The 23,525-nt window shown below is 47.3% G+C and overlaps 2 protein-coding genes across 6 annotated transcripts in view; one reads left to right on the plus strand and one right to left on the minus strand.

Annotated features, from left to right (window-relative positions):
- LOC149335924 (mitochondrial enolase superfamily member 1-like) overlaps window positions 1–10,913 on the minus strand; it is a 28,826-nt gene extending 17,913 nt beyond the window's left edge. The window contains exons 1-5 of one of the 3 annotated variants that reach the window (XM_089552470.1): window positions 10,630–10,913; window positions 7,615–7,737; window positions 7,109–7,211; window positions 3,444–3,559; window positions 934–1,047 (exon numbers count right to left, since the gene is read on the minus strand). In XM_089552470.1, the coding sequence (XP_089408596.1) occupies window positions 934–1,047; window positions 3,444–3,559; window positions 7,109–7,211; window positions 7,615–7,698 (417 nt within the window). In that variant the 5' untranslated portion in view covers window positions 7,699–7,737; window positions 10,630–10,913. Of the gene's footprint in view, window positions 1–933; window positions 1,048–3,443; window positions 3,560–7,108; window positions 7,212–7,614; window positions 9,284–10,629 lie in introns of those variants that run through there. The other 2 variants (XM_089552471.1, XM_089552473.1) reach the window with 2 other exon arrangements.
- LOC149335925 (ATPase family AAA domain-containing protein 2-like) overlaps window positions 8,330–23,525 on the plus strand; it is a 60,445-nt gene continuing 45,249 nt past the window's right edge. For 2 of the 3 annotated variants that reach the window (XM_089552463.1, XM_089552464.1), the window contains exons 1-6: window positions 8,330–8,746; window positions 15,335–15,404; window positions 18,140–18,396; window positions 19,458–19,568; window positions 21,747–21,854; window positions 22,515–22,848. In XM_089552463.1, the coding sequence (XP_089408589.1) occupies window positions 8,645–8,746; window positions 15,335–15,404; window positions 18,140–18,396; window positions 19,458–19,568; window positions 21,747–21,854; window positions 22,515–22,848 (982 nt within the window). In that variant the 5' untranslated portion in view covers window positions 8,330–8,644. Of the gene's footprint in view, window positions 8,747–9,636; window positions 9,681–15,334; window positions 15,405–18,139; window positions 18,397–19,457; window positions 19,569–21,746; window positions 21,855–22,514; window positions 22,849–23,525 lie in introns of those variants that run through there. The other variant, XM_089552465.1, reaches the window with a different exon arrangement.

The raw sequence follows: 23,525 nt of genomic DNA on the forward strand, positions 1-23,525 counted from the left end.
ACAAAAAATCTCAAATACCCGCCAGATCACACTGATCTGTGTCCCCGCCCATTCGGACCATCCTGGAAATGAGGCGGCACATCAATTTTCCCTAGGATTCGTAGTTAACCGGGAGGTGCGCTACCCCGAGCTCAGGTCGGCCAAGGAGCGAGTGACATCCTTCAAAGAAATTACAACCCAATTCAAGAAAGAAAGACAAATCTTCCCAGAACCCCATAGATCTCTGAGAAAAACACAAGTCAGTTGGCGGCAGCTTTAAATAGACACTTTCTTTAATCCGTACGTATATATTCCATATATGATTCCCAGAGCAGTTCAGCCTTGTCTGTTCTCTCTGTGGGCACCAAAAGGCAGACACACCACACATCCTATACACATAATCAAGACAAGCCATCGAAGAGACTGCAGCTCTCTACGCAATCTCAATGGGAGGCCACGCTGTTCAGCTCTGACCCGGAGGTTCAACTCAGCGTCACGAAGCGGGCCGAAGAGGTCACCGAACGACATCGTCGGTCGGTCACCTGGCGTCCGGCCTTGAAGAGGAGCCCACAGCGGGTAGTGCAACGCCACCCCCACCCGCGTGTAAGACAGTTAATTTTAACAATGGTTAAGTGGCGCTTGGAACAGACCACCGCCACAAACCTTAATGAAGCCTGTCTCAACCATTCTCGTTTTCGGTTTACCTATTTACCGACTTCACTAATCGGAGTTGAGATTTCTCTATCAAACCCGACAATAAACACCGCGTAAGGCGCCTTCGCACAAGAAAGTGTTTCACTAACGTGGGTGACGTTTCAAAGAGGTGGCGTAGCCGCACTTGTGAGGTACGTATTCTACGCGAACATCGTATGCCGTGCATAAACGAATATACATCGGCTGTCTATAATCGAAAGTAGTTTCAAAGCAATATGGCTGTGCTTATAGATACGTTACCATGTCAGCGAGAAGCTTCCACACAGGCTTTCCCTCGATTTTTCCCCACAGGTCCCAGAGGGCGTTGATGACTCCCGCAGTGGCTAGATGGATGACCCCTTTTTCTGGACCAATCTGAAGCAATGAGGTGGTCCGGTCGACATTGTTAATTTGCGGTTGTGAATGACTGATTAGGCCTTTTTAACGTAACCGAGTTGTAACTTAATTTCCATTGGACACTGAAACTCTTTTGGACGTCCAGGGAAAGTATGGCACGGCCCACGGACGTCCAATGGAGTACGAGCGTCCATTGCGTAGCTGGTTGTGCTTCGCACACGTAACCCACAACACACTGCCATCATGGGCTTGGGCTCCGAAATCGTGGATTCGTGGAATCTCGGAGTAAACAAACGCACAAAGGCGACGCGACCAAGCATTGCGGATGTGGAGTGCCGCATTACTAATAGTTAACCGGTGCTGTCAATTACCTCAACGTTAAACCTGTGCAGCTTTCTGTCATGTATGCCTCTGGACTTCCAAAATGGCGACCGTGTTGATGCCAGCATAGTGCTAGGCACTATAATAGTGCACTACAACGTGCAATGTGTAAACCGTTTTGCAACTGACGCCACGCTGGTGCACAGTTCATAAAGGCTCCCAGTTTCTGCTATGAAGGATTACAGAAATAGAACAGAGAATCAACCTGATAATATAGGAAATAAAGGAACGTTCCCTTCCACGCGACCACCGGACGCCAGCTGAACATGTTGCGGCTGTACAATTTCTGGGAAACATGGGGATGAGTCTGGGCGGCATCTACATGACCACGGACAGGGCAGAGTTTTGCGCATTTGAGGGAAAGAGAGCGGAATAAGTTGAGGCCGGTGTACGTTGGTTGGCCGTGGTACACCTTGGTTTCCTTCTTACTAAATAGCAGGCTGTCTTGTGTATCGCCCTTCTCTTCCGCCAACATGGCTGCCGTATGACTTCAATACGAGCCATTTACAGAGTGTCCTATGTAACGTTACCTAATCTAAGGCACGTTAAGGTGAACAAGTCAGGCGATTTTTAAAACGCACTTGATCGGTGTGTGTATGCTGTTGCTTCTGTACATACATCTTTTCGTATAGTTTCGTAGTTCAGCGGGACGTGTTGGCGATGGCTGTGTTCGCCATATACCGGGTGTTTCAGCAAACACTTTCAAAAATTGTCAAAAGCAGGCTTTTTGGGTAAAAATATGGCTTTTGCGGCATAGTATTACCAGTGTCGGCGGACACCAGGAAACCTGTGAATCGTCTTAAGTAGTGTAAGCTGGTTAACTAATTTTTAATAACTTTTTAACTAGTAGCGTTAGCCACCTAGTTGCAATTATAGATTTGTAGCCGGTCGTCAGTAATAGCCATATCAGTTTTTATAATTTCGAAAACGCGAATACCCTCGCCGTTGTGGCTCGACAAAATTTGGCTGCATCGTGTGAAAATGCATGCGTTTTCGAAAGCATGCAGGCAAAGCAACCCCTCCAGTGCACGTAACTAGTAGAAAAAGCCAAATTTTGTCGGGCCTCAGCGCCAAGGCTAATCAACTGATATGGTTATTACCGACGACCTGCTACAATCTCTAATTGCAACTAGGCGGCTAACTCTACTATAGTTAAAAAGCTAATTATCAAAAATTAGTTAACCAGCTTACTACTTAATTAAGACGACTCACCGATTTTGTGGTGTCCGCCAACGATGGTAATACTACGCCGCAAAAGCCATATTTTTACCCCAAAAAGGCTGCTTTTGAAAATTTTTGAAAGTGTTCGCTGAAACACCCGGTACTGTTTTTCGCTGTTCTGTCCTTGCTGTTTCTTTCACTTTTCTGAAAATATTTAAAGGGACCCTGAAATGATTTCGTTGCGCATATTCTTATGCAACAGATATGTAGAGGTGGCCTTTGTAGGTATTCGAGTCAAATTTGAAAGCTCTGTGTGGACCCTATAATTTAGAAATAATTTTTAAAATCCCTGCTCGCAGCGCGCGTCCCTTCGATGACGTCAGAGGGCAGACGGGGCGGGCTTGAAGGCTGGGTCTTCTACCCACTGACGTCATCAGTGTAGGGAATGCGCAATGAGGTATGTCGCCCTAATTGGTTGCGAGCTACTGCGAGCAGCGATTTTTAAAAATTATTTCTAAATTCAGAGCTCTTGAATTTGAATACCCAGAAAGACCACCATTACGCATCTGTTACTCTAGAATATGCCCACTAAAATCGTTTCAGGGTCACTTTAATATTTTCCCTAGTGATATATTTCTTACATGGCGTCATTTTCTTCCTCACTTTCTTATCCGTATTCCACTGGCCGAGAACTGACTGCTGCTGCATGCGTCTATTATGGGTGGTACCACTGGTTTCAGTCGAGGGACCTTACTTTTTACATTTGTGTAATCTACTAAGTGCAGCACATAAATATTGAACTGAGAAAACTCGATCCCTTCTGAAAATAAGGTAATGTGCATGTAGTGGTATACTGTAGAGGTAGTGCTCACCCATCTCAGCTGGCTGTCACTGGTGAGCTTCCTCCAGAACTGTCCGAAGTTCGTGTATATGGACTCCAGCGAGACGTCCACCACCAGCGGAGCAAGGGCACGGACTGCGGCCACCACTGCGTGGAGCGAGGTTTGTTACGGTACTCCTTGCGCAAACGCGAAAGATATAAGAACGCGCGAAAAACTATTTTGTAGCGAAAGCTACATTGGCCACGAACTTGCGATTTCGCTGTGCTCCGAGGAGGCACAGAGACCGACCTTGAGCGGTTGCCTAGCAACCGCCGCAGCTGGCGGACGCCGTGCGCTCGCCGCGGCATCTAGCATGACGTCACACCGCACGCCTCGCCGCGAAGCGCAACGATTTCTTGTGCGCCGAGCCACGATGGCAGCAGTCAAGTGCGGCATCCTGGACCAAGGATCGACCACGGCGCCGGGTCACTTGAAATTTATTATCAATAAAGCTTTTTCCATCCATCCATCCATCGCCGCGGAGCCGCCGCTGCCGTTTGGTGTGACGTCACACCATTTGCCTCGTCGTTGCGCTCGCCTCCGTTCGCTTCGCCAACTGTGTCGCAGACTAACCTGAACTTGCAGTCAAGATTAACCAAGGCTAACCAAGCTATGCCTTAGCTTTCGCTATGTATATACTGGCATAGGCGAGCTAAGCCACTGCCAATAGACGATATGCGAAATTGCTTGGCGGTCTGGCAACACCGCGCCCACAACTTCCGGTTTCCATCTTGGCACGGTCGAGCTCGTCGAGCTGGTGCCGAGTTGGTTATATTAACTCTATGGCTGGTGCATCGTTTGCTATGCGTACTTTCTTCTTGCGAGTGGATTTCAACAGGCAAGCTTCAGCTGTTGCGTTGTTTTCACAGCTGATCTTTGACCAAATGTAGGTGCTTTCAATAAGCGCCAGCTTACTCCTACCGCGTCCTCAGCTTCGCTTGAAGCCTGGCGCTGATGATCGCAATAATCGGCACTCAAAAGTGGGTTGGAAAGTCGAACCGTGACCGTGTACTGTTGTCGTTTTAATGCTCGCATTAAGGCGCCAGTTCAAGCATCACGCATTATCATGGCTATTTTATTCCCATGTGGACGCGAATTCATCTGGTAGGGTAGCGAGCGGTTATATTGCGGTGAGTGCGCACGTGTGTTGACAAACTTCTGTGACAGTGCGAACTTTCGTTCGCGCCGACGCCAGGAGCTTCGTGCATTGCAGTATAATCAGACAAGACCCTCGACCAGCTGCGTAATTCGATTCCTTTACTGTAATGTGCAATGCGCATCCGCGGTTTTCAACGTCACCGTTTCAGAGCCCGGCGTCGGTTGATTTTCGCCACAATTCGTTGAAATCGCGTCCTGCTTAAGACGCAGTCAGTCGACATTAACAAGAGGAAAGTAGGCATGCACATATAATTCAAAATATTGTAAGCAAAGACGCAGCTTTTTTTTTTTCAGATAAGCACTGAGCCACCGCGGCGGCTTGATTAGAGAAAGATGCTACAGCTGTAGGTGCATGCACGGACTCGATACACTGGTCAAGCTGTGTGTGCAGGGGCGAAATTAGCATGTTCGGTTGCTTCCGAAACTTAATTAGCTTACTCCCAAACTTGGACAAATGGCTTTGTTGCGTAGCAAGCTGTTGGAGCTTGCCACAACGATAATAAAATCTGATGGCCTGAAGCGTTTTCAGAACACTGTTGCACGTACTTTCTAGCTTAGAAATGCGTCCCTCCTTCATAATAAAGTAGCTATATTATTCGCTTCTTTTTTTTTTAGATTTTCGTCGCCACAGATATCGAAGGTATAGGAATCCTCAAGAAATAAAGCATTCGCACCAGAGTTTTTATACGTAGGGTGTATTGCTTCACAGACTCCTTAACGCGCATAACATATGCGCATGGTCCAGAGAGTTTGCTCGCCCTTCTAAAACTAATTGAACACGGGAAAAACTTAACTGAACACGTAGCAAACTAAGCAGTAATCGGCATATGGTTCTTCGAGTGAACTTATTTCGCCACGGCACGAGCGATTGGCCCGCTCAAAAAAATTACCTTCTCTATTACGTTGTTCAAGTATGCGTCTATATATATTCACGCCCGACCGGAAAGTTGATAAATACACGAAATCGGCTTCTAATTTTGATCAGAGACAACAAAGGATGTGGTCCTTATCTTAATTTAAACGCAAATCACCTCGAGAGATTTGTCAAAAATCAGCGCAGAAAGCGAAAGCTGCGCACTGATCCGCGTGCTGACACATGATACCTCGCATGGCGTTTTGTGTTACTAAAACGTTGGAACGGAGTAAAAAAATAGAAAAGCGAAAAGCTGGAACGCACCTAGTTCTGGCACACATCGTAGTGTCTTTTCACAGTGGAGAGGGTAGCGCAACACTGCATCGGCATTTTATTTCCAAACAAAGCGCAGCCGTTTTAACCCAACGCTGGGCAGCGGTTTCGTTTTCTGTACCGTGCCAACATGGAGGACTTAGTTCTCGGAGCGCCGAGAGATGGCGCTGCGCATTTCGCATATCGTCTATTGTCACGGTCAGCCAGCCAGCTGGCTCTTGAGTTGCTCGCCTGTACAAACTGAATCCGGTGATCGTTGGCGCGTTCAAAGGGATCACCATTTTGTGGTTAAGTACGTAAAGGCCTGAAAGCAAGCTATAGATGCAAAGGAAAAAGATTTTGAGACGCTGAAGGGATCGATGAGCACGAAATAGAACTAGATTTGTGACATCTCAGGGGAAATCAAAGTACCATGGGCGCGGCATATGGAGCGCTCGCCGGTAAAAACTGCACCGGTAAAAATTCGCTGGTGAAAATACACAGAACACTCGAAGGATGCCTGTTAGCGAAAGATCGAAGCACTCTTGAACTTGAGTGAGACCTGTGTCACGCTGTCCTAAAGCGTTATCTTCTTCGGTTGAGACCCTGTTCAAATTATTGTTTTTGTAGTGAAAGCTACATTGGCCATGAACTTGCGATTTCGCTGTGGCAGTGCTCCGAGGAGGCACAGAGACCGACCTTGAGCCGTTGCCTAGCAACCGCCGCAGCTGGCGGACGCCGCGCGTTCGCCGCGCCATCTGGCATGACGACACACCGCACGCCTCGCCGCGGAGCCGCCACCGCCATTTGGTATGACGTCACACCGCTCGCCTCGTCGTTGCGCTCGCTTTCGCTACGTATATTCTGACACAGCCCAGCTAAGCCTCTGCCATTTACAATTATTACAGGTAATAACAGGCAATAAGCTACGTGTTCTAACAAAATAATGAGGCTATGGTGGACACAGCTAGTGTATGCTAGTTGAAAAAATCTTCACTGTAAGAGCAGTGGGAAAAGTTATGGGACACAGGGCGTGAAATATATTTGAAATGTTTCATATATAGCTATTAGTAAAATATTATAATAATGTTTATAAAACTATCTTGAATATTTGCTCGGAACACTTAACAAATGTTTTCGATAACTTGACATAACATTCAAATATAACAAAACTTTACTGCATTTTACACAACATTTTTATAACATTATTCTAAAGCTCGGTGCTACCTGGGCCCTCAGTTATGCAGCTGAATACATTACACTATAATTCCTGCCGGTCGCGACGCGGGAACTACGTGGCGTACACACAAATTAAGCAGTTTCTAAATCTTACCTATTTCGGTTCCCCTCCCAATGGTAAAAGTCAAGCCATGGCCTTGAAAATCCGTATCGGTGCTAATCACGATGTAGGCGCAGGAGTAATCAGGATCTGTATGCTTTTGAGGACAAAAGAAGAGCAAACATACGTTTTCTGTTTGTTGAAATGTGCGGCTTTTGTCCGGATGCATGGAATGATAGCAGACGACACAACAATGTTTTTTTCATTTTAAACAGTCCATGCAGTGGTCATTTTTTTTTTTGTGTTCGACATGAGTTCATCGAATTAAGATACAAGAAGCAAAACGCTCGTTTTAGTTAACAAATGGCCATGACCGATGCTGTATATAGTGCTTGAAGCAGACGAAAACCAGTTCAGACTTTCGTCCTTTCGTCGTCTGCACGCATAGCAACAGACAGCACGTCGCTTGTATCAACGAGGCCGTCAGCTCTCATTGTTGGGGGAGCAAAATAAATCTCCAACACTCAGCTGCTGAGTGATGATATGAAACGAGCACCTACCATTGCATCCGAGCCGTGATAGCCGAGCGATGTCGGAAAGCGGACATCACGAACGTCCACCTTGGTGACGCGGCCTGCGACCATTTTCTCTGCACTCTGCTCTCGTGGGAGTCACTGCATCTACTGCGACAGGCAGGCGCGCTTTGATACTCTTACCTCAGCGAAAGGCCTTTGCCCACGATTAGATACGACACCCTATGGCTGTCACTCGATAGCTCTGCAAAGACAACCGTATGTACAGAAACAAAAAAGAAAAGCGGACGACCTCATCTTGGCAACGGCGTCGTCTGCTAGCTTCTCGCGCTGCCTCCCCCTTCCAGATAAACGCGCGAGCCGTGCTTCTTTAGTAACGCCGCTACGAGCAACAGGACACTCAAAATAGACCTTGAAGATTTTGCGTGGCATGGAAGAGGCGTAAACACCTCTGTGTTGTTAACCCGAGGTGTTAAACAAGCGTTTCACGAAACAAACAAAACTCTAAAAGTAATGCCGCCATCGCGGTATGCTCGTCGCTGCTTATTCTGCCTACAAAGATTTTAATTGGTGGCGTGCATCTCACGCCAGGCATTCAAACGTGAATACGACGAAAAAAAATCTCGCGCCGTAGGCACGTTGTGGCGTCTACAGTACAATAACATTTTTTTCTTAGCGCTCGTATAACCAATTTTGCCTCGATCAGCTGATTGTTCCGAAAACGCGCCAATTTTCAACACTACCCGCGCTCCGGTTTCAGCCGAAGGTGGCAGCAGTCGGACGCGATCGTCGGGGGTCGGCAGGTTTTCTGTGGCGGGGTAGTGTTGTGAGGGTGACTCGGAGGCTTTTCGGGACGCAAGTGTGGTGTTCAAGAGTGTGTCGCGACGAAATTGTGCCCAAGGAGCAGCGAAGACAGCGGATCCGCCGCGAGAGCGAGCGGAAAGGTTTGCCCCCCGTCGTTGTCGTGGGCTGCCGACTCCGCGGCACCCGTTAGGCCTAGCAGTTTTACCGCGCTCTGGTTGACATGCTTCGCTCGCGAAATTGAAGGCCGGGCAACATGGTCAAGACGAGAAACAGGTCATCGGCGCCGGAGCCTCCGCCCAGGATTTCGACGCGAAGGTCTACGAGGGTCGAAGCCGCCGACTCGCACCATTCCGAGGTAAGTCCGGAGTCGGCGATCACGGGCGAACAATGGTCGTGCAAAGCGGGTCAAGAACGCTAGCCCTAACGATTGGCCGCAAAGGACGGAGTCTTTCCGCCTTTATTGCCGGTTTACGGGCGTCGCGCAGGCTTCCGAATACGATTTGTAATAATATAGTGTCGTTTCGGGTATGGTTCGTCCGGCTTTCCTTTTCGCACGGATGCGAACAGTGAGCCTGTGCAGGCTAGCGGTAGCGTGATACGGATAGCACCGGTGAAAACCGAGGTTTAGGCGTAAATTCACTATCAGTGCTTGCTGCCTGCGTTCGCTCTTTGTTTTTAGACGTAATGGCTGAAAACCACAGGTTATTTCAATCCGCATACTAGGCTAGTGCATACGGTATTAGCCGTTACAGCTGACCGGGTTACAAAGAATGCGGAATGCTCCGCTGCCGCCGATCTTTTTTTGCTCGTTTTTCTGTAAATCCGTTCAAAGCTGCACGGATTCCCGGCTGTAGAATTTTTTTCGAACGCTTTAATTGCCCAATTCCATTGTTTCTGCTGTAGCGAGCGCAGTGTGAAGGTCGCGAACGTAGTCCAATTTGAGCGAGTTGGCGACTTTCGTCACGCCAGACGGGCGAAGTCACGTCGCTGTCGGGGAACCCCCCGGCGCAAAAGTGTCTCAAGGCCGGAAACCGGGAACGACTGCCGCCTTCATTAAGCGCAGGCATCGTTTTCAATACGTGCGGCGTTTTGCGACCGCAAATCAGGCCAGAAAACGCCGTTTTTAACGTTTCCTTCGATCGTAGCACTTCGACCTTCGGCTACTGTTTACGTTCTCGAGACAGTCACATGGTGGACGCGAGCTGTTTTTTTTTTTTTTGCATGAGTCACGTGGTCGCCAGTCATAGTTGGGGGCGGTGGGGTCAGTGGAGGTCAGACGTCAACATTGGGTAATTCATTTTTTTTGTTCGTGTTTTAGCGTCGCAGTGAAAGCAGCGAAAGTAAGGCAGCACCGTTTTCGATTAAATCGACGAAGCGTGCGTCGCGGTAACGGTCTTTCATTGATTTGCGCGCTGTCGTTCTGATGTGCCTGGCCGAACGGCACGTCGTTTTCTTTTGAACCTTCCGAAAGCTGGCCCGTGTGTGCGTACGTGTGGTCTACCCTATCGACGCTAAACGCTCGCTCATTGGCATCGTAAGATTTCTGTGCTGAGCAGGTCGTCCAGTCCTTCCGCCTTCCGTTTGCATTTCGGTGTCAACCGGCCGCCTGTCTCACCTGCACGAGCCATTTTTTTTTTTTAATTGAGCCGTTCCTCTGTTGCCTATCACGCTGTCGCAAACTAACAGTTGTGTTTGAGGTTGATGTCACGTGGTTTGGTTACCAGCGAGAAGTGTGCCATTGCGTTGTGACGTGCGGCGTTTCAGAGTGCCTCGCTCGTTTCATGGGGAGGCTGGACTAGACACCTGCCGTGATTTTGACCTCACCCGAACGTTGCTGGAGGTTCTTTCTCGAATTTTACGTGCAGGGCTACCGAGGCTGAGGAATAGCTGCAAAAAACGCCAGTTCACTGCTTTGCAAGGCACTTGGAAGTGTTGGAGCGCACTGTAGAACTGGTTCTTTTCATGTCTAGGCCATCATAAAATTCTGGAGCTGGGCTTGAGTGGAACGTAATTTGGGCTAGTTTGTGGATAAAGAGTTCAGTGCGAACAAAATAAAAGCATTGGAGGGGATGACCATATTCTTTGTTAGCAGTAAACTCTCTCAAAGTGACAGAGCTAAACCGTTTAGCCTGCAGGAACTCTGGGCTAAGTGAAGTTTCGGGTCTGGGCTCTTGTGTACGGGGGTAAAAAAAATGGAATGCAATGTAAAAAAAATGAGCAAAGGAAGCGACAACTTACAGGCCTCGCTGTGCGCTTCAGCGAACTTGCAGGTGGGGCGGCCTGACTAGCACTGCCTTTGCGAGGACTGTCCGCTCCAAAACAGGCCCTACGGGAAGGCGCCAGATGGCAGAAATTTCACCTGTTGTGATGAGACTGCCGCTGCCACTTGTGCAGATTGCGAAAAAAAACAAAGGCCTGTTATCATGTGGAGCTGTAGAAGTGGGTACATGTAAGGGAAAAGAGGCGTGTCTACTGGCTGTTCTTTCGGAACAGCAGTTTGCAAGCTTAGACTGAGGTGAAAGAAATCCGTAAGCTGTTAGGGCACTAATGTGATTGAAAAAGTTGGGATTAAAAAAGTAAGAAAGCCAGGTGTCAAGAGAAAAAAAAGGGAATTCAGTGCAATGCGTCCCGTTGCCGCTGTATTAGCTTTCTGAAGCTGCTAAGCTAGTTGCTGAAATGTGGCTGACGCAGTGCTGGTCGGATAAGTGCGGACGATGCAAGTGCAGTTTTTTTTTTTTTTTTTTTGTGGTGCTTGCGGGTATGGTAACGCAGGCTGGCAGTGCCTGTGGAAATACTGCCGACACCTTATTTCTAGGGGCGTGCGAATATTTGAAATGTTTGACTATCTATTAGATTCGCTGAATAAATCAAATAGTGCATGTTAAAAGTTATTTGCAACAGATCGAATCCGTCCTCATGTCTTTGAATAACTGGCGCAAAGTTTGATTAGGACATGCCGTAGTTTTTTTGACGATTGTCTCAAAAATAGGGCCCGTTTTGATGCCGCACAGTACGCTGCTGTGCTCTTTCATATGGGCTCCAAGATTGGGGCAGCGTGACGGGCTTCAGCCAGATATAGCAGACCCTGTCTTCATGCCAGATATAGGAGGCCATGGCTCAGATTCATGTTCCTCTGAACTGACTGAGATTGGACGCTAATTTGTTTGCTGTCGTCAGTAGCAGAAGGTAATCTTCCTGTGCATACGACACAATAGCAATAGAGTTGAATGTACCAAGTGTTGTGTGTCCTAGAGTAAATCAGTGTTGTGCCTTGTGACAGCCGCAGTTTTAAATCTGGCTGCCGCCGCTACTGCTTCGCTGTTTCACACAAGTAGCGAATATACAAATATTCTATTCATATAAGATTCTTGTTCAGTTAGGTTTCAAAAAAAGTGCTATTTTGTACACCCCTACTTATTTCAGCGTGGTGCTTCTTGGAACATCAGATATTGGCTTTTTTCTCATCGTTTTCTTCGTGTCGAAACTCTGCAAAGCTTTGCGATATGTGTAGGTTTGTTTGTCTCGAGTTGGGAAGCTGATGAAGGTTGTGATGGCTTCTGCTTTCGGTGTTGCAAAGGAATGGGAGGACGGCTCATGTCTGAGTTCTTTCTTTTTGCAAATGTAATGAGCGTTGTAAATTGCTTCCTACGAGAAGGCATCGTCTTTGCCATCATAAGTTCTTTACACACTGCATGGAATCGGCAGTGTGAAGCATGGCATAGGCAGGCATCAAAGTGTAACTGTTAAGAGGTATTGGTGCTGTGCTCTTCATGCTTTTTCTGCTCCCTGTGTTGTGTCATCTGGGCGTGAAAAAAAAAGGAGGAAAATTTCGTCTTTAGTTTTATGCAGTCGAAATGGGACAGGTAGGTGCTGTTGCCGGTGGTTTTAATGATGCGAAATGAACGTACGGAGGGCACAGAGAAGAGAGACGACGGCAAGAGTGCGCTTGTTCTCTCGCTTTTCTTCCTCCGCGTGCCGCCCTGTTCGTGTGTGCTTCCCTGTGCGGTGCATAGTTTCCAAGCGATGTGACCTGCTTGCACATTTTTTGCAGCTGTGCTAAAAGTTAAAGGTGCACTGAAGAGGATTCTGAACTTGTCTTTTTGCCGCGGGAACTGGATCCACACATTCCTAGCATTCTTAGAAACTGCAACTTATTGCCCTGTGTGGCCGATTTCCCTAATTAAAGAGAATTAACATCCGGCTCCCGCCCTTTTTTTTTAATTCTGCCTCGTACGATGGGCGGAGTCGACCAACGCGTGAAGTTCCTTTCAACCAGCTCCGTGGAGGCTTTGCTTTGGCTTTATTTTGTTTTTTAGGTTTCCATGAATAAATAGTTTCATTAGCAGATAATATAGCCGCAAAATAAGCCCGCAGAAATAAAAATACGCGCGGACTATTTGCTACTACGGACTACTACGTATTACTCCGCCGATGGCAGAGCGGCAAGCCACCACGTAGCTGGCTGAAAGGCACTCCACGCGTTGGTCGACTCCGCCCACCGTACGAGGCAGAATTAAAAAAAAAGGGCGGGAGCCGGCCGTTAATTCGATTTAATTTGGGAAATCTGCCATACAGTGTAATAAGTCGCAGTTTCTAAGAATGCTGGGAACGTGTAGATAGAGTTCCCGCGGCAAAAAGACAAGTTCAGATTCCTCTTCAGTGCACCTTTAAAGTTGACCAGTGGCTTGGTTTGCTTAGCTGTTGGATTGAACTGGAAAGCTCTAGGTTCATTTATTACTGTGCACTCCACCGTTGAAGCCTCAACGCAAGGAATTCAGGAATTTGTATTTACTAGTGTGATTGCCTTTGCACAGTGCGAGGTGTTAAAATTTAGGTTGTGTTTCACTGTGCAATGCCTGAGCCCGCAATGCCCTGCGTATCAGTGTGATGCAGAGCGTAAAAATGGGTGTAATTTTCATTCCTTTTCACATCAGTGCGTGAATTGGTAGCATATTTGAAGTAGCGGTCTTCTCTATCATGCTTATCAACACAAGGCCAGTGTGTAAGCTGCCAGGAAAACGGGAGGTCTGCTGAAAAATATTCATGCAAGAAGTAACCCTAAGGGCAGAACAGCCCGAAATATGTGGTCGTAATGTTGCATTGGCAGGGGATGGAAAAGTTCTTAATTTTGCTTCCGATTTACTGTGTGCACCTGGGTATTAGCACGCAGTTTTATCGGCCTTTGGCATTCAGAAGTAATCAAAATTGCCCACAATTAACTATGCTGTAATCGCCTTACTCTTGGTAAATCTTCCAGTCTTTTACAATTCTGTAATGAAGGGACCCTACAGTGATGAAATCCAGGGACCCTACAGTGATGAAATCCTAGAAATGCCTATTTGCGGCTATGTTGATACTACTTTGACAGCAAAGTCAATCAATCAATCAATCAATCAATCAATCAATCAATCAATCAATCAATCAATCAATCATTCTTTATTTTTCCGGGAAAGAACTGGAATGGTCTCCTGGGCTAAAAGCTGGGTGAGCAGCTTGACGGGGCCAGGAGACCGTTACAAGGCAGAACTGTGAAGTTGAGAAAAAAAAAAGTGCATATACAGCAATGTACACCGTATGCAAAAAAAAAAAACTAGTTGCGGCAACATGGTACAGTATGTGATGCATCATCTTCTCCAAAATGAGCTAGGAATAGTACCAGTTGACATAAATAATGGTACAAAATTGTAAACAAAGGAATGCACTCTTATTGCTGGGAAAATTTTATTTAGATTATTTCCCCCACCCCCTTCCCCCGGGGAAATCCCGCCTGTGTCTGCGGTGGGGTTGGCAGAGGAACACCAACCCTTGAGCATGCAAGAAGTTACGAGAAGAGAGGGGAAGGTGTGACGCTGCTGAAATTAAAATTTTGCTGGAGGATATTCGTGGAGCGGTGTTCTAACATCCCAGGAATACTGCACCTTTATTGAGAACCCCTTTCAGAGCCCGTTTAATGTGCGAAAAAATTAATGTGCGAGAACCAGTTTAGTTACAGTGTGTGCGTAATGTTCTCATTCTTGGACTGCCTCTGTTCGCTTGTCTGCAAGTTTTCCATTCAAAGTACTGCTTACGCTGCTCTCTCCTTCCGAAATGAACAGTTTTTCAAGCTGCCTTGTCAGAAATCACACAACAGTTGTGTGAGCTTTTATTGACAGCAGTCGCTGATTGTATTAAATGGACGGCGGGGAGAAGGGTGTCAGGGTTTTGTGCTTGGCGAAATTCAGTAGTCATGTTTTTTGCGACTCTGTTGTGAGGTTTGTTCAGCAGTGAGTGTCCCCATAGCGAATTTATATTTCTCAGCTCTTACCACTGAGAAATGTGGAGTTAGGAAACTCTTGATGTCGGTGATCTTGCTGAGGGTGAACCAAAGCGTGTTACTGGGCGGGAGGTGGTGAACAGTGTGGTCTAGTAGCAACTGAAGTGGATGCTGCCACTAGCTGCGTGTTCTAGGTGCGCTTGTCGTTCGTGTTGCTTGCTAGTGCTGGTACTGTGGATTTTTGCATTGAAGTCGTGGCTAAGAGCGCGACCTGAGCACAACAGTGTGGACGATACTTTCGAGAGCTGGAACGGGGATCAAACTGGCCAACGTCTGGGCACCAGTGAATGCAGATTTGCTTTGTTACATTCTCCATGGTTTGTCTTTCATCACTTAGTCTTTCTCACAAAGTGCAGTGATGGTTGTGGAACAAAACTTCCTTTTATATTCGGGCGCATAATCGTTCGCTTTCTCTTGTGCGCAACTCTGCCAGCTCATCCCTTCTGCTTGAAACCTCCCTGGATGTCACTCCGAATACTCTAGTTATAAAGTCCCCCGAAACCTATTTCAGACTTCTGGTGCTCGGGGATATGTAGTACAGCTGTGTTAATAAATACGCTTTGGTCTCGAATTTATTATTTTCTATGTGACGTGTTGTCTGTTTCAAGTCCATTTTGTTTTTGTCTTAAGGAGTCAGTGGACGATGAATACAGAAAGCGGCCAACGAGAAGGTTGAAGTTCTCCGACGATGAATCGTCAGGTAAGCCCTGCTTAGCTACAGACCTCAGTCACAATTGTGTCTTGCTCATTTCTTAGAACACCAAGAACTTGTGAATTTCTGAACACTATACCATTTCCCTGGACTGTCCTCTTTGGTAGACCCACTGACTTGAGGAACAATGAAGAACTTGTTACAGTAAAACCTCAATAAGGCGTACTCACTGGTAGTTCCACTTGGGACGTAGTTGAAGTCCCAAACTCTGCCTCCATTAAGCCTCATGCATTTGGTGCCCGCTTACAGTGTAGTTGCTTACCTTGAAGGTCTTGGTTAGCGTGTACCTGCTGTCATGTACGAGGCTGAAGGGGTATTTCATAAAGTAGCCGCAAACTATGCTGAACAGTGCCTCAGCTGTCAAAATGAAGTCAAAATGCAGTTTGTGCACCTTCATGGCTGTACTATAGTCCGATACAACTCAAAAACAAATTGGCTTTTCACTGACAGTGGTCCCCATTCCAGCCACTGGCCGATTCTCATGAGCCTGCTAACGGGGCAATACAGGGAGAGTACTATCCCCTTTTATCGGCCACTCCCTGCATTGTCATGCTAGTATGCTCGTGAGAATCCGCCGACTCCTTTGGCTGGAAGGCGGTCCTTTGACGGGGAACGGCTTCGTTCTTGAGTTGCGTAAGATGTATCAGACTATAGTGTCTGCAAGAGCAACTTGGCAGCAGACAAAGATGACAAAGTGCTTTGGTCCTGCGTGAAGAAAAGCTTCCGCGTGTGGCTTCCTTCATGGCAGACCTCGGTTATCAGCTTTTTTAGGAGACGAGTGGATATATTCAAGGGGACAGGGTGGGCCGTATACCTCCCATGTATTTTGGCCTATGTTTGTGACCCGTTTTCTCAGGATCTGTTAACAATACAACAATCATACTGGTATCGTTGAAATTAGCTCTCCAAGTTCTCTTTACTGAACCAGAAGTATTATGTAATAAGAAGATGCTTTTTTAAATTCTTGCTTTTAGTGAACCTACTCATTTTTCAGGCCAAAATGGCCAATAAATAGCTTGTGAAACAAAATGCCTTGCACAAATTTTTATAATTCTGGTTCAGTAGATTGCCCCTTACACTGCAATAATGTTGGCAAAAAAATGTTTCTAACTGCTGCGGTTCCAGAGAAAAAGGGGCAAACGTTGTGAAAATCAACATTTTGAGATAAGTAGCTTTGAAGTAAATAAAAGCACTTTATTCCAACCCTGCACGCTATAAATGCATGCGGGTGTATCAGATCAATAACCACCGTCCTCATAGTCACCTCCAGAGTCAATCTTTCTCTTTTTCGTTTGCTGCCTTGCTTTTCGGGCCTCTTTTGTAACCAGCTGTGCAGCCCTATATGCAATGTACAGTCGTCGCTCCCAGCAGCTGCACCTTTTCCTATGCATCGTAAGGCATACACAATCTTCATGTTGACTTCATAGAGGCCCGACGTTGTCTTTTTTGACGTCTGATATTGGTGTGAAGAGCACCTTCTGCAGTTGAGAGAGTATGGGCAAGCAACGCTAGCTCTTCATGCTGTGTTTTCAAGCAGCTGCAAGTCCCCACCGTACACTTTACACACACAGCTTTCAACGATGGCACATGACAGCATGTCAGTGTTATTCAGAGCATAGCCATGGTCACAAAAACTTGCGTTTAGGTCCTCCACGCGTGCTGTCGAGTGCGATAGCTTTGAAGAAGACGCATACGAGGTGGCCGCTGCGTCCAGCGTCGCAATGCGTTGCGTGGACTTGGTGCCATGAGGAACGAACTTATGCTGGTTCTCGTGAAATCGACGCTTTTCAAATAACTTTTTCGTCTTTGTCATATCATGAACGCTTATAATGTAGCCTCAGAGCAATAAAAAACCGATTTTGGTCGTGAAAGCAAGCCAAAAGGGAACCAAAACAACACGCGTCGCGAGAGGTACCGGCAGCATCTGAGGTTGCTTTGGCTAAAAACGGAATGCTAGACATTTATTGCTGTCGCCAGGCGAGGAGTAACTATTCTGCTAAACATGGAGAAAACAGACGTTTTTTACAATTGTTATTTTCAACATAGGAGAAGTACAGATCTGCATAGGTGTGAAAGGAGGTGTGGTCGGTCACCACCTAGGTTTCGAAAAAGGTCAATTTTCGGGGTAAATAATTCGTGCACACTCAAGTGACCCATTGGGAATCGTGGAGGAAAGATTGGAAACTCCAAATATTGAAAGAACAAAAAATCATTTTTTTTTTTTTTCAAATTTTTTGCCCTTAACCTAATTTTGTTTACTGCCGCTTCGCACTAGTTTTTCTGCAGTCCCGCTGTGATCGCCTTAATGAGGTTATTCTTTACTGGACTAGTTCAGGAAAAGGAAGGTTGCTTGTGTGCGAGTGACTCGATCGATTGTGCTTTACATTAACAAGGTGCACATCGGTAGTAGCATGCTAAAAAAACTGCAAACATATTGGATGTCTGGCCATTGGTTTGTTTTTTATGGTCCACGGCTTGTTTTGTACCAGTTGGGGCACCCATATTTATGTACAGGTTGTTCAGAATAAAATGGCATTTATTAAAATGGCAACTCTTATCCGTATATGTGGTTTCTCTACATGTACAGGATCTGGCTACTCGCAGCCTGTGCCTGTTAATTGGGCGAATTCAATATGCATTTGGCGTTAGAAGTTTTGGGGGGGGGGACATCATGGGAGGCGATTACTCCAAAACGTGATCCTTGCACTGCTCCGGATTTGCAGTGCGCATGAAGCGATCCGTGGTGGACAGGGCACACCTTGAACATCTACTGCCGAACGGTCGCCACTCCTCTTCTTCGTCGAGGCGGCGCGTTCCGCCGCGGCCGCCACCTCCCAACAACGGGGGCGTCTCAACCGACGACGACATGAACGAGGATGACGACAGTATGGTGCGGCGGAGCACACGCCGCCGCAAGTGCATCTACGACAACCTCAACCAGACCTGGATTCTCACTTCGAGCGTGCCAGAATTTGTCAAGGTGAGCAGGCATAATAATTGATCGGGCTTTTTTCATTGTTAGTGTCTTGATACTTTTATTGTGGTGCACTGAGCCTAAGAACTTTGCTGTCGTGGGCCATGCTTGAAATGTTTGTGTCACAGGCTTTGTAATGCAGTACAGCAGCTGTGTTTGGACAGGGCCTAATGAAGCGCGACAATTTTGGTTATCCACATGTTTTGTGCTTTCAAAAAAAGAAAAAATGGCTGAGGCTTAACTTGGTTAAGCCTGGAGAATGCGGAGCATCATCGTGTCGCGTAATTTGAAGGCGCACAACCACAGCGACGGCGCGAGGTGGGCCCCCGTTTCTCCACTGTCGTGACGTCATCGTGTCACGTGGTGTGACGTCATGTATCATGTGATTTGGAGGCGCACAACCACAGTGACGGCGCGAGGTGGGCCCCCGTTTCTCTACTGTCGTGACGTCATCGTGTCACGTGGTGTGACGTCATGTATCACGTGATTTGGAGGCGCATAACCACGGTGAAGGGCTGAAGTGGTAGCTAAAGTAGTATGCTTCGCATAAAAAAGATTAATTGTATGCCAGAGGTTCAGGGTTTAGTCCTCGGTGCTTCCAGGTACCAACCGGTTTTCCAGTGGGTGCAAGCTTTCCCCAACCTGGTGCTGGGCTTCTCGGGGGCGAAATGTTTGGAAAAGAATAGGCCTTCGACCCTACCTCGAGCAGGCCGAAATGTGTTAGTCATGGCGCTCTTTGACCAGGCTGCCTTTTTGCCACTGAAATGAAATATAATTTTCACCAAAAAAAGACTAATGGTTATACATTTGCTACTGCTTGTCATGAACAAAGTTCTTGGCTTGGAAGCTGGCAGTGTGTGGTTGACACTTCTCCCTTGGACTGTTGTATGAGCCTGAGATTGTGCAGCAAAATAGGCTGGTGACTAGCGAGGGCATGCTCTTGCTGGTGGTTCATGTGCTTCTTCGCATTTACTTTGAAATTGTACTTCTCGAGTGCGTGCTGTGTGCGTTTTGTGTGGACTGTTTCATTTTCTCCTCCCTCGTGTCTCTTGCCTCCTTCACACCAGGTGGCCCCAGGGCAGCAGTCTGGCCATGGCAAGAAAGATCCGACCACGTTGCACCACTACCTGCGTAGCTCAGCCAGCCATCACCACAACAGCATGCCCCCTGGTGGCAATGTGAGTGGCTGTGGGGACCTTCCTCTTGCGTCGGGTGCCCTGAAGGGACAGCGAGGACAAATGGAAGTTGGCCTGTGTCAATTGATTGCTGCATTCTGGGGACAAAGATGGGCTTGGGCAGGGCATGTAATGCAAAGGCAAGATAACCGCTGGTCCTCAAGGGTAACACAGTGGATTCCAAGAGTAGGCAAGCGTAGTAGGGGGCGGCAGAAAGTTTGGTGGGCGGATGGATGAAGTTTTCGGGGATAAGGTGGCCTCAGCTGGCACAGGACAGGGTTAATTGGAGAGATATGGGAGAGGCCTTTGTCCTGCAGTGGGCAGAGTTAGTCTGTTGGTGATGGGGATGAATTACTAACTGTACTTGCACTGAAAACTGAGCCTTTGTAAGCTAGAAAAGGCCGAAAAACAAAATTTACTAATCGCCACCAGTGGCCACTTTCACAGGTGAACTTCACTTCACTTCACTTTATTACCTTAAAGGCCCCACTTTGGGGGTATTACATAAGTGATATCAGCAATGTCATCGTGTTTTTTTTTTTGGTTGCGGATTTCTGAGGCTAGCTGGGATCCAAACTGCCATTTTCTTCCAGCTGGTGGTCACGTAGTCTTTTTTTTCTCATTGATGTTATGAGCTTGAATCATGAGTTTGAATTGAGTAGTGGGAAAAAAGTTTCTTTTTTAAAGTGATTTTTTTTCTTGGCTATAAACGCGTCTTTGGTGCTTAAAAAACTGCAACATAGCCACAAAGCTAAACAATAGATTTTTTTTAGGACAAAAATTGTTTGGAGTTCTCCTCGGTGTTTCTTCAAGCTCTTGGCTGCATTGGCGTGAAAGAAGATTGCCTGTCTTGTCACTGAAGTTGGTCTTTCAGCATGAGTTTTTCTGCCTTTCTGTGGTGACCTGTTCCTTTGCGAAAGCTTCGTTGTTTAGCATAACTGTGTCGCTGTGAGCAGCTGTTAAACCATCACTGCATTATGCCTTGAGGGCCTACTCTTGCTGCCTCTTGGCACTAACTGACCTGTTTTTGTACCTCTGGTATGGGCATGTACATAATGTACCATTGTTAGCTTATATGCATGTGCTTTGGAGGAAAGTGGGCTTGTAAACTTCGTCAACCGAATGAGCAGCCAGCAGGAACTACCTGTTGTGGTAGTTTGTGTAGATAAAGGTGCACTGAAGAGGATTCTGAACCTGTCTTTTTGCCGCGGGAACTCGATCTACCCGTTCCCAGCATTCTTAGAAACAGTGACTTATTGCCCTGTGTGGCCGATTTCCCCAATTAAATCGAATTAACGTCCGGCTCCCGCCTTTTTTTTTTTTAATTCTGCCTCGTGCGGTGGGCGGAGTCGACCAACGCGTGGAGCGCCTTTCAGCCAGTCCCGTGGCGGCTTGCCGCTCTGCCATCGGCGGAGTAATACGTAGTAGTCCGTAGTAGCAAATAGTCCGCGCGTATTTTTATTTCTTCGGGATTATTTTGCAGCTATATTATCTGTGAATGAAACTTTTTATTCATGGAAACCTAAAAAACAAAATAAAGCGAAAGCAAAGCCTCCACGGGACTGGGTGAAAGGCGCTCCACGCGTTGGTCGACTCCGCCCACCGTACGAGGCAGAATTAAAAAAAAAGGCGGGAGCCGGACGTTAATTCGATTTAATTGGGGAAATCGGCCACACAGGGCAATAAGTCACTGTTTCTAAGAATGCTAGGAACGGGTAGATCGAGTTCCCGCGGCAAAAAGACAAGTTCAGAATCCTCTTCAGTGCACCTTTAACTTGATTCTCAGAGGGCCTAGATGGGTTTTAGAAGAGGTTAACTATGCAAGAGATATTGTTCAAGGTTGATAAGAAGTCAATTTGGACGCAGCTTTTGCTGTAATGCTTGCTGGAGTGACAACGATGAAAGTGGAAAGAATCAGGCTCACCAAACGCTTTTAGGTAGGCTTGCAAGCATGTTGAAAACGATTGCAGTCGGGACAAACTGAGCTCAGGTGACACTTGGAACCAGCTGCACACATTCATGGATACCGTTTAATTTTGCCCATCTTTTTATCTGCCTCTTATTGCTGCCAGATAAGGTCTAGGTTTATCAGTTTGTGTGAGGGGGAGGGGGCCTGCGTGGATTGTACCGAGCTGAGACGTATTTAAATGTGTGTTCCGCTGGACTGTTGTCGCCACACAGGACTCTGAGACCCTCGATGGTGACAATGAAGACAGCCTTGAGTCGAAGCGGAGCAATGAGAAGGGTGTGAGCACGGAACTTCGTCGTCTTGGACTCTCTGAAATGCAGGTGAGTGTGATGGCTTAGGCTGCTGGCATATTACGCAAAAAGTATAGAAGTGACTGTGGTCGGGATGTCCTGTGCATGCTTTCAAAGTTCCTAATGCTGAGTCTCAGACGGGAAAGAAGCGCGAATAAATGTGGCTTTGAGAGAAGCTTTTGTTCGCTGGGCCAGCACATATTTGAATGCCAGGTCAGAAATGACTGGGTAGTTTTCAGTTGCCCGTGATAGCATAGTGCAGTCATGAGTACTATTTGTGGTGTTCTTGGGAGTACAGTCTAGCCAGACAGGAGCGTTGTGGATGTTTGCTGTTAGAGCGAAGCTTCATAATGGGATTTTATTTTTTTATTGTTCCACAAGCTTAAAGAAGTTTTATTCTAGAAGTAATGAAATGGTGATAGAGACTTTCACTGTGTTCTTCCGGGGCAAAAAAAAGGTGTGCGATAGCTAGAATGCAGCTTCACTGACAATGGTTACCGCAGAGTAGGTGCATTATGTGGTTACATTTGTGCTTGTTACACCTGCCTTGCAAGCCAGTGTGGGCTGCTTGCAAAATGCAGAGGCAACGTGAGGAAGTGAAGCTGAGCTGTAGTCGATGCATGGAGCCACACTAATTAACGGCCTTCGTTGAGTGGTTCTCCAGCGTCGCTCTTCGCAACTGCCTTGCAGCCTTTCGCAGGGGATGACATGTACTCGCGGGTAAAGCGGACGCGTCAGCAGCACCAGATGTCTGCAGCGGCGGAGGAGGCCGACGAAGAGCCGCCATTCTTCCGCACGAGGAGCTCCAGGCGTGCAGCCGCGGAGGAGCGCCGTGGTCGCCGACGCGAGGCAGCGGCCGCCGCTGCGGCGGTGGCAGGCAGTGACTTGGAGCGGCAGGGCGGTAGTTCGGCGGCCGGGTCCAGTGAGACTGACGACAACGAGGAAGTAGAACAGCTGCCCATGATGAACGGCTACCACCTCCGTCCCAAGAAGCCCATTACGGAGCGTTTCCAGGTGCCTGTCGGTAGGTGTGAATCTTGGCATGCTGTTGAGGTGGTGTGGTGAAAGTGTCAGGCTTAGTTGTGGCAGTCTCACCACAGGAGGGCACTAGTGAACATTTCAGTTGCGAGAGTGAACACAGGAGGGCGCTAGGGTCGAAACGTGGGGAAGGCCGGATGGGACAGAAGGTTCAGGGAATATAGGTAATTGGCTCGGAACCGTGTGTGTGTCAGTTTTATGTTGGGTCACCGCTGAAGAGTGACGATGCTAATGTGGCACTGGCCTTGTTGATGTCCAGCCTGATGGTAAACTGGGATCCTTGACTGACTTGGGACTTTACTACTGAGTAAACACACCTGGCCATTTGGGTCTTTGATAAGCCTCCATGTTCTTAGCTATAACTCCTTTGTTCCCACTGTGCAGCCACTTGCATCCACTCGTTATGTTGCCGTAGAGACGATGATTTTGATGGCAGGACAAAGGCCCCTCTTATATCCCGCCCCATTACCGTATTAACACGCATAATTTGCGCAGCCCTAATTTATTAATGGGCTTATCTAAAAAAAAAAAAGAACTTTAATTTGCACATTTCATGCTCCCTGCTGCGTCAAACCACCAGCATGCACGTGCATGTGCACTAGGCATATTTGGGAAGATTGATGTGGCCGCCACACTGGTGCCCTCAAAAATTTGAGTTGTGTA

This window comes from Amblyomma mixtum, chromosome 7 (assembly GCF_055824585.1).
Source record: "Amblyomma mixtum isolate Tamu chromosome 7, ASM5582458v1, whole genome shotgun sequence".
Taxonomy (NCBI): Eukaryota; Metazoa; Arthropoda; class Arachnida; order Ixodida; family Ixodidae; genus Amblyomma; species Amblyomma mixtum.